We start from the raw sequence: 11,005 nt of genomic DNA on the forward strand, positions 1-11,005 counted from the left end.
CGTAAGTGGAAGCTAATATAATAGCAATTACATAAGAAACATAAAAATTTTAATGATTTTAAAAAAATACAGTTACGAACTTTAAATTTATAATTTTATTATCTAAAAATTAGTATATAATGATTATTTTTTCAAGAGGTTTATAAAAACATTTAAATAGGTTAATAGAACTTATATCTACGAGAAATAACTTAAAATTAAAAAAAAAATCAAGAAAATTAAAATAGAATCCTAAAAAACCATAAAAAATCCTAGGAAAATAACAAAATTGATTTAAACAGCAATTTCTGAGCCTAATTCTAAAAAAAAATCTAACAATTTGATAAGCGACACAGTTATCTTATTATTAAGATAACATGATAAAATTTGATTTTGTTTTAACAATTGAATTTCTTAATATTTTAATTTTAAAATACTAATCTAGTCTGATGAGACCACATTTTATCTTAAATCTAGATATATCCCACCAGTTCATAAAAATATTTTATACATAATTATATAATTCATATAATTTATCAGAATTATATAAGATTGCATCAATTTGTGTATGTCATAAGTAGCTTATCAGCATGCCTAATCACTTGTGGATTATTAATATATAATTTAGAATTGAACTCATTGAATAATTTGTTTAACTTTTCACTTGTCTTATCAGCCACCTTCTTATATGTAATTAACAGCCTGAGATGATAAGTTTGGCACTGTCTATTTTAATTGTTTAGGACTGCTATGCCGAGCATTGCATTATACTTTAATCATCATTCAATGATAATCACGTGGTTACCATGTCAATCTATAAATTATTTTTGTTCATATAGAAGCCCTAGTTCTTGCATTATACATGCATGTACACTCACCAGTTAATAAGCCACTCACCATTAATAAGCCAGTTTTCCCTCAAGTTAAAACAAAAGTTCATGCTCTGCTTAAAAAGTTTGGATTGATAGTGAAAGAAATATATAGCTCGATCAGCATGGATTGCTAGACAAATGCATGTTAATTTTCGGATGTCATGTCATTTCTTGATTTATAAGGTACTAGTGTTTAGTTCTTATCTCGAAAAAAAAAAAATCAAGAAAAAAAAACGTGTTTTTTGTTTTTCTTATTTTAAAATGATACAAATTACTATAAAACTGTCAAGAAACATGTTTATTTTATGTATAAGTCGTACTAGAATACTAACCAAATCCAACATAAGATGTAGAGCAAAAGAGAAGAGCTCACAGATAATAAAACGTGACTGCAGAATGATCATCCTATAAGAAACTGTGATCCTTTGCTTGATCGTTCTCTGCTGCAGAAGTCTATAATTTTTCTAATCTCCTTTCGAAATGCAGCCCTGGACTTGATAAAAAATGTGGAAGTGCAAGCAATTTTAGGGCCAAATACATCAATGCAAGCCAATTTTGTTATTGACCTTGGAGAAAAAGCTCGGGTGCCAATTATATCTTTTTCTGCAACAAGTCCTTCTCTTACTTCCATCAGGAGTTCATATTTCTTGCGAGCAACACAAAATGATTCAGCTCAAGTGAATGCCATAAGTGCTATAGTTCAAGCCTTTGGATGGAGAGAAGCGGTACCCATCTACATTGACAATGAATATGGAGAGGGAATCATACCTTATTTAATTGATGCTCTGCAAGACGTTGATGCTCGAGTGCCCTACCGGAGTGTCATTTCTCCATCGGCCACTGATGATCAAATTGTTGAGGAGCTTTATAAGTTGATGACAATGCAGACAAGAGTTTTCATTGTGCATATGTATCCCTCTCTAGGCACTCGGCTTTTCACCAAAGCAAAAGAGATTGGAATGATGAGTGAAGGCTATGTTTGGATCATGACTGATGGTCTGAGTGTTGATTTCTTGAGTTCACCAAATCATTCTGTCACCGATACTATCCAAGGAGTTTTGGGTATAAAACCTTATGTTCCAAGAACAAAAGAGCTTGAATATTTTCGAGCTCGGTGAAAGAGGCAATTCCTACGAGATAATCCAAATAAAATTGATGCTGAGTTGAACATTTATGGACTCCTGGCCTATGATGCCACTACAGCATTGGCCTTGGCAGTTGAGAAAGCCGGCACTACAAATTCTGGCTTCCAAATGGCAAATGTTTCTAGCAATTCATCAACAGATCTGGCAACTCTTGGCATCTTTTTAAATGGTCCAAACATTCTTCAAGCTTTATCGAACGCTAGTTTCAAAGGCCTTACAGGAGATTACCTTTTTGTTGATGGGCAGTTGCAATCACCAGCTTTTCAGATAGTTAATGTGAACGGAAATGGAGGAAGAGGGATTGGATTTTGGACGCCAACAGAAAGACTTGTGAAAACACTGAATCCGAGAATAAATAAACGTATGAATTCAACTTCTACTTCCAGAGTTTCAACTGTAATTTTTCCTGGGGATACAACTGCGGCTAGCTCCCAAGGGCTGGGAGATTCCCACAAATGAGAAGAAGTTGAAAATAGGAGTGCCTGTGAAGCATGGCTTCAGTGAGTTTGTAGCAGTAACAAAAGATCCTGGTTCCAACACCACAACATTCACCGGATTCTGCATAGATGTTTTTGATGCTGTAGTCAAAGCATTGCCTTATGCTTTGCCTTATGAGTACATCCCCTTTGCCAAGCCTGATGGCGAACCTGCTGGAACCTACAACGATCTGGCCTATCAAGTGTACTTGAAGGTAAGACTTGCTCTCTCCTTCTCTGTTCTTGTAACTATATCACATTGAATATCATTCCCATTGATGTATTTTTTGTTTATTGCCAACAGAATTATGATGCCGTGGTTGGAGACATAACTATTGCCTACAACAGGTCCTTGTACATCGACTATACCTTGCCTTTCACAGAAAGTGGTGTCTCCATGATTGTTCCGATTGCAGACAACAACAGCAAAAATGCATGGGTCTTCATGAAACCTTTGACATGGGACCTTTGGGTGACCAGTTTTTTGTTCTTTGTTTTCATTGGATTTGTGGTCTGGGTTCTTGAGCACAGAATAAATGAAGATTTTCGAGGGTCAGTTGCAGATCAAGCTGGCACTAGCTTCTGGTTTTCCTTCTCAACTATGGTTTTTGTACAACGTAATCTCCCTTCCCTAGTGAATTTTCCTTCTAGTGTTGTACTAGCACTCCATATATATAAACACCAAATTGACTTTATGTTTGTATTTACAGGGGAGAGAGTGGTTAGCAACTTGTCTAGGGCGGTGATAATCATCTGGTGTTTTGTTGTGTTGATCCTCACGCAGAGTTACACCGCCAGTTTAACAAGCCTACTTACCGTCGAGCAGCTGCAGCCTACAGTTACTGATGTCCGTGTGCTCATTAAGAAAGGGGAGTATGTGGGCTACCAGAAGGGTTCTTTTGTTCTAGGACTCTTGTTAGACTTGGGGTTCGACAAGTCCAAGCTCATGGTGTATAGTTCTCCAGAAGAATGCCACCATCTTTTCTCCAAAGGAAGTGGAAATGGTGGTATTGCTGCTGCTTTCGACGAACTGGCATATATAAAGCTCATTCTGTCAAGATATTGCTCCAAATATACCATGATTGATCCTAAATTTAAAACCGGCGGTTTAGGCTTTGTAAGCTCACTTTCCTATATTGTTATTTCCGTTTACTCTGTGGCTAATAAGTGCATAGTTTCTCATGTATCCTTTCTTTTTTTAACTTCAGGTCTTCCCTAAAGGTTCTCCTCTAGTGCCTGATATATCGAGGGCAATTTTAAATGTGACCGAGGGAGATGAAATGAAGCAAATAGAGGGTGCATGGTTTGGCGAAAAAAGCACCTGTCCTGAAGCCGGCTCCTCAATTTCATCTAATAGCCTTAGTCTCAAGAGTTTCTGGGGGTTATTTTTAATTGCAGGACTAGCTGCATTGTTAGCTCTCATTATCTTCATAGTATCGTTTGTTTACCGAGAAAGAAACGTCTTGAGGTCCTCTGATTCCACAGCTTCAATATGGAGTAGAATTGAAATCTTCTTTAGAATTTTCATTCAAAGGGACTCGACATCCAGTAATTTCAGACAAAGTGATCCGAATGATAGAAATAGCATCAGTCTGCCTACTGTGCGCGCGCCAAGCCCATCAGCCTATTCAGTTGACACGGAATATCCTGCCAATCTATCTTCCGCAAGCTATGACTCGAGTCCAAATAGGAAAGTACCTCAAGAGGTGGTAATAGATAAGTGTTGAAGTTCAATATCAAGAAGCATTTAGGTTAATAAAATTTAGAGTTCATAAAATTTTTAATATTAGATAAAGAAGAAATTCTAGTTAATAGATGAATCATTAATGAAAAAGAATTTATAATAAACTAGTTTATTACAACCTTAGTTTAATTAGAATGTTAAATTCTTTATTAGATTTGGATTTCATTTGAATAGTTTAATTCCTTTATTAGCTAGGACTTGAGGCCTTTAAATAGGCTTGTAATCTTAAACATTATATGTACACAAGTTGAGAGAGATATATAGAGAGGAGCTAGAAATTAAGGTGTATCTTTTAAGAAAATTCTTAATAAAATTTTATTCATCTCATTCTTCTTCTTGTTCTTTATCTTTGTTTTTAAGTTTATTCTTATAAATTAGTTATCATACCCTCCATCCTCCTTTTCCAACATTCCGATCCTCCTTTTCCAACATACCGATCAGCTTGCCAACAGATATCAGTAGAGACCAACAACTTTGTAAATAGACCATGAAAATAATTGACTTGTAGGTTATCATTTGACACTTCTAACACCAGTAGTCATTAGCATTGTAAAGAAATGGAATTATTGTATTAAAAATACATGTAAGTGAGATGTTTTTACTAAGATTTAAGTAGGATTAAACTAGGATTCAGAAATTGAGTTACTTTATATTTCTTACCTTCTGTTTTACTCTTTGAGTTGTGTTACCGAGGAGCATCTGACATTACCTTCTGTACCTTCATATTTGTGATAGACTTTTTATATTTTCTTACAAGTCCTAACTTGACAACAACCAGAGGTTGCCTAGTGTTGAAAACTGCTTCAGGAATCCATGAGTCATGTTGTTTCTATTCTATTATCAACAAATAAATGTTGAGCTGGTCTATAGGAACAAATTAGTTAGTTAAGATATTATTTTTTGATTTGATGCTTTATTATAGCATTTTAATTGTTTGTTCTTCCTATAAATTTAATGAAGTTTTAATGAATAAGATAGTAACTAAAAGTCTGTACAACAATAGAGACTACTATCATAAAATTCTCACCTATTTTTTTTTTTTTTTCCTTTTAAAATCATTAATTGGTATTAGAGCAATTTATCTTAAGGACCTGCAATGGAAGCTGAAGGAAGCTTCTCTCATATATCCCCTCCGATCTTTTATGGAGAGAATTACCAGCTTTGGGCTATGAAAATGAAAACTTATTTGGAGGTATTAGATCTTTGAAAAGCTATTGAAGAGGATTATGATGTTCCTCCATTACCAAATAACATAACTATGACTCAAATCAAAAGCCACAAAGAAAGAAAAGCCAATGCTTATAAGATAATCAACCTTGTTATACTAGGCTCTAGGTTTTTGCTTTAAACCATAGAAAGCTTTCTTCAACAAATAAATTTTATCTTGTTCTCCCTAAACCACAAATCTAGCTACTTGCTCAACATAAATCTAGAAAGAAAAACCAAAAAATCAAAAGCAAAAGCAAAAGCATGTTTGTTTGCTATTATTTCAACAACCATTTTCACAAGAATCATGTCTTTCAAATCAGCAAAGGATGTCTGAGACTATCTAAAGGAAGAATATATAGAGATGAAAGGAACTGAATTTAATAAGAGAATTTTAGCTACAAATAATGAAAGAATCTGAGACTATCAAAGAGTACTCACATAGATTGTTTGTTATAGTTAACAAGGTTAGATTACTTGGTACTACATTCATAGACTCCAAAATTGTTGAGAAAATCCTAGTTACAGTGCCTAAAAGATATGAAGCATCAATCACTACTTTGGAGAACATAAAAGATATGTCCAAAATTACTTTGGCAGAACTTTTGAATGCCTTACAAGCTTAAGAGCAATGAAGGTTTATAAGGCAGGATTGTTTTACAGAAGGAGCTTTACCAACTAAACATCAAGATTTTGAAATGGATAAGAAGAAATTCTTTAAGAAAACAATAAGCTTCAGGCGGTAAAATTACTAATCAGATTTAGAACAAGGGAAGATCTTTGAAAAAAGGATATCCACCATGTCAACATTGTGATAAGAGAGGTCATCCATCATTCAAATGCTGGAAAAGACAAAATACAAGGTACATCAAGTGCAATCAACTTGGACATGAAGCTGTCATTCGCAAAACCAAACCTAAAAAACATGAGGCATATGCTCAAGTTGTTGACCAAGATGATGAAGATCAAATGTTTGTGGCTACTTGTTTTTCAACTAGAGACTCCTCAGATCATTGGCTCATTGACAATCTACACAAACCATATGACTTTTGACAAGAGGAGAACATTGCAATCTACATGAATTTCATAGGTTTGAATTGGGAATGGTGATTATATAGTAGCAAAGGAAAATGAACCATTGTTATCTTAACAAATTCAGGTGCAAAAACAATTTCAATTGTTATCTATGTAGGTGATATAGATCAGAACTTGTTGGTTGTTGGGCAACTAATAAAAAAATGAATGGAGGTGACTTTTGAATATCAATCCTTTCATATTTTTTATGCTACTGGATAGAAGATACAGCAGGCTAAGATGATGGGTAAAAGTCTATCATTCTTACCATTTAAGGAGGAGCTTACAACTTTCTTAACAAAGATTAACAACACAGAAGTATGGCACTATGATCTTCAACGTAGCATAATATGATGAAGATGATGTAGTGAAAGGTGAGCCATTTCTTATTGGTCAATTACCAAATTGTCAAGCTTATTAGTTTGGTAAGCAAAATAGAAGGCCATTTCCCAAATCAACATAGATATCTGCATAAAAACTCCAATTGATCCATACTGATGTGGCAAACCCTGAAAAACACCTTCATTAATGCCTTGTTTGTTTTCATGAAAAGTGGTTTTCTAGAAACCACTTAATTTTCAGACTTTTCTATATTTGTTTGTTATTAGAAAAGTTGGTCAATAAAAACACTTTCTAGTCAAATAAAAATTTTAATTGGTTTTCAAGAAAGTGTTTTTCTTTTATTTGAGGCAGAAAATACTTTCCAGAAGTTATGAAAAAATTAGAAATGTCATGTTATTTGCTGATTATATCAAATTTGATCTTTTTAATTACTACATATTTTGTTTTGAATCTTTTTTTTCTTCAATTTCATCCCTTATAATTTGATTTTTATATCAACTCTAATCCCTATTTTTATGATTATTATTTGCTTTTATCTTATCATTTTTTTATTTATCAGATTTGATCCATATTCTTTGAATGTTATTTATTTTATTTGAAATAATTTATGAAATTATAATTTATTTATTTATTTAATTTTATTATTTCAAATTTGGTCTAGATTATGATTTAGACTAGGATTAGGAATTTTCTCATGGTCATCAAATAAGCAGAATATTATGGCACAATCTACTACAAAAACTGAATTTATAGTAGCAACAGTAGCAGTGAATCAAGCATTATAGCATTCTATGTGATTTGTACCTGGATCAAAAGGAAATTACATATATATTTCAGTGGATAATCAAGCAGTTATAGCGATTTCTCACGATCTAGTGTTTCATGAAAAACCAAAATATTTTAGCATCAAACTCTATTTTTGACGAGAGGTGTAAAAAACTAGTGAGGTTATGTTAATTCACTATAAAATTCAAGATCAGTTAGTATATATGTTCACCAAGACACTTCCAGCAAGCAAATTGGAATTCCTAAAATAGAAAATTGGAATTTTTAATTCCTGAATCTAGGATTCCTGTTTTTTCTATTTTGCTATCATCAAATAAATGTTGATCTAGTCTATAGGTATTTTGTTATCATCAAATAAATGTTGAGCTAGTCTACAGGAACAAGTTAGTTGGTTAAGAAATTATTTGCTAATTTGATGCTTTATTATAGCATTTCGATTGTTTGTTTTTCCTACAAATGTAATGAAGTTTTAATGAATAAAATAGTAACTCAAGTCTGTACAACAATAGCAGACTATTATCATAAAATTCTCTCCTGTTTTCTTTTCTTTTCTTCCTTTTAAAATCATCACCTAGGAAGAATGTTAAAATCATCTTGGAGAAGGCAAAAAGTAATGACATGGATCTATACAATTTCTACTGAGATATACTAATGGCTGCAAAGAACATGTTACATTGGTTACAAAACTTTCCTAGCATTTTTTGTACACAAATTTACAGCAGAAATCATGGTAGATATTGTTCCAAGCACTCTTTTATTTTCTGAAAAGTCACGGGCTTTGAAACAAATGAGTCCATGCCATTTGCATAGCATTCCTCTGCACTCTCTGATAATGCATTTGCTGTCATCTGCACATTCACCAGCAGACTCTGTTAGCGTACGCGGACAGAAACAAATAGGACATCTTTCGGTGGTTCTGGCGTAAATCGGCTAGTATAGAAACCAAGACACATTGCTGTGTTTTGATTGATAATAATTAACAAGTAGCTAATAATATTCAGGGTAGTAAGATTACAAGTGAATCAAGGGAGGAAATGGGGTATCAAGATTTTAAGGGTTTTTGATAGTGAAGTGCTTACTGCAATTATAGGAATCCGCTTATGATAATGAATTGAACTCTGACCATCTAGTACTGAAGCTGAAGATGGTGCACATGGCTCTATTCCAGCCTTAAAAGCAGCATCCCAATTGCCAGTTTCTTCGAAAGAACGAATCAATTGTGTAGCTTGAAGGCCATTCATAACAGGCATGCAGACATCCTGCAAAATTTGTATAATACATGGTTACTGCAACTTAAGAATCAAAGTATTTAGCTTAATCGAAATTGCATTCACACCTAAACTCATCGGAAGAAGCATGACAAAGAAAAGGAGGTGGTGGAAATTATTTGAATCTAGAAATTACCATCAAAATGAGATCATAAGAACAGGACTGAACTGCACGCACTGCTTCAACTCCGTTATTTACGACATCCATGGTGTGGCCTAACTGCTTCATCATTGATTTCGTCACCATTACGTTGATCTTGTTGTCTTCTACTAGAAGGATCTTAGGCTTTGGTTTTGATTCTGGTTCTTGTGGAATGCTGCTAGAAGTGCACTGAGAGCTTGTGGCAGATTTCTCTTGTTCCTGACACGACCCCGGTGGGTCACCCGACACTTCTTTGTGATTATTGCAGTTTTTAGTACCATTAGGGATTTTACTCTTTGTGTCATCTAGACATTGTTTTCTTCTACAAACTACATTCTCGTTGTCACGGTCTGGACTATGACTAAATGAGCTTTCAGGTTCAGATAATGTCTCGGCAACTTCAACCATAGAACAGGCATCCTCAACAGAAGTCGTCTCTTTCAATCTAACGTTACCAGAAGGAAATGAGCAAGAATCCTCAGAGAATCCATTGAGTATAGGGGAATTACTGAAACCAATACTATGTGGCAATAATTTTTGAGTCCTGGTGGATCCATTAGAAGAGAATAGAGAGCCCAAAGTGCGTGGTTGGAAACTGAAAGAAGCCAGCAGTTTCATCCTCTAGTGGAGCATCATTATCAGCCATCTCTGAAAGATCATCAGGATCATCGGAAGAATCACAGGTTGATGATACCTTATACGGTAGCACAAACGTAAACGTAGATCCACATTTCACTTTGCTAGACACAGTGAGACGGCCTCCCATCAGCTCAACCTAACCCAAATGCATAGAAATGTAAGAAGGCTGTCTCAAAATCTGTATTCACACGATGTTCTGTTTCCCATCAATTTAAGCTATCAAAGCATGTTTGTATCAAAGTTTCAGAATACAAATTTCAGTTTATTACAGACAAAGTACAGATCACAAATGGCTTGGGTGGTCAGAAAAACTCACCAGCTGTTTGCATATCGCAAGGCCTAGCCCTGTCCCGCCATATTTTCGAGCATGATCCGCACTAACTTGCATGTATTTTTTGAATAGAGTAGGTAAAGCATTATCTGACATGAAAAAGAAATGTAATGAGTGCTTCTACAATAGAAATTAACTTGGAATGTAATAGACAGCTAGAGTATTGATAAACAGAGAAAAGAAGAAAAGAAAATACTCAATTCTTCGACTAGGCAGATGATTTTAGAATATAGTTAAGCATATTGATAATGTACCTGGGATTCCAATGCCGGTGTCATAAACATCACAGCAAAGCCACACTGTTGTTCCAGGTACTTCAGGTTCCTCCCCTTGATCTCCGTCCATTGTGTTTCCATTCTTAACCGGTGTTTGAGGTTCATTGCTAGGCAAATGATTAGGATATGGACCTTCACTGTATTTTGTACTGTGGAAGCTTTTCCGATCGCTGCTACTTCGAGACGAGGATGTAGGCTTGCCTTCCTTTGGCTCATTTGTGGTTGACTGATCTGCAGATGACTTCTGATGTTTTCTTTCAGCTTTTCCATAAACATGGATCCGATACGACATAAAGTTTTTATCCCTACTTTCCCTTCATGAGTAAACTTGATTGCATTGCTTATCAAGTTTGGTGAGGATTTGCCGGATCCTAAGAACATCTCCAATGACCTAAAACTAAAGCATGAATCAGTATTTTTTAATTTGACACAGTAACAGATGTTACCTTCAGACAGAGCTAAATGGCACAAAAATATTGATATTGCAGATTCAATTTTATATAAAAACAATATTCATGAGCAATGCTGCATCTAAAGTTTTTTCTTAAAAGTTAGTCTATCGACTTTGTGTTATGAAACTTTTACCTCAATGGGAACATCATCGGGCTACACGTCCTTCCAAGGTCAGAATCTTTTGCAATGATGCCGCAGCAGTCTGCAGCACATGTTTTACTACCTCTCGTGTCGGAATTTCGTAGCCTCCAACTTCATAACACCTGACTCAAC

The 11,005-nt window shown here is 34.6% G+C and overlaps 1 protein-coding gene and 1 pseudogene across 1 annotated transcript; one reads left to right on the top strand and one right to left on the bottom strand.

The window, feature by feature from the left end:
- Positions 1–1,732: 1,732 nt before the first annotated feature.
- LOC118050202 (glutamate receptor 2.8-like) lies at positions 1,733–4,199 on the top strand. Its single transcript, XM_073409887.1, has 6 exons — positions 1,733–1,913; positions 2,055–2,357; positions 2,425–2,687; positions 2,777–3,089; positions 3,183–3,589; positions 3,681–4,199. The coding sequence occupies exons 1-6, from the start codon at positions 1,733–1,735 to the stop codon at positions 4,197–4,199; spliced, it is 1,986 nt and encodes a 661-aa protein (XP_073265988.1).
- Positions 4,200–8,122: 3,923 nt separating this feature from the next.
- On the bottom strand, positions 8,123–10,571 carry LOC118050242 (histidine kinase 5-like; annotated as a pseudogene).
- Between the last annotated feature and the right edge of the window lie 434 nt (positions 10,572–11,005).

This window comes from Populus alba, chromosome 6 (assembly GCF_005239225.2).
Source record: "Populus alba chromosome 6, ASM523922v2, whole genome shotgun sequence".
Classification (NCBI taxonomy): Eukaryota; Viridiplantae; Streptophyta; class Magnoliopsida; order Malpighiales; family Salicaceae; genus Populus; species Populus alba.

Coding starts and splice junctions, on each gene's coding strand:
- LOC118050202 (XM_073409887.1), top strand. CDS start 1,733: ATGCAGACAAGAGTTTTCATTGTGCATATGTATCCCTCTCTAGGCACT. Junction 1,914..2,054: donor TACTATCCAAGGAGTTTTGG/GTATAAAACCTT, acceptor ATGCCACTACAG/CATTGGCCTTGGCAGTTGAG. Junction 3,090..3,182: donor AACTATGGTTTTTGTACAAC/GTAATCTCCCTT, acceptor TTGTATTTACAG/GGGAGAGAGTGGTTAGCAAC.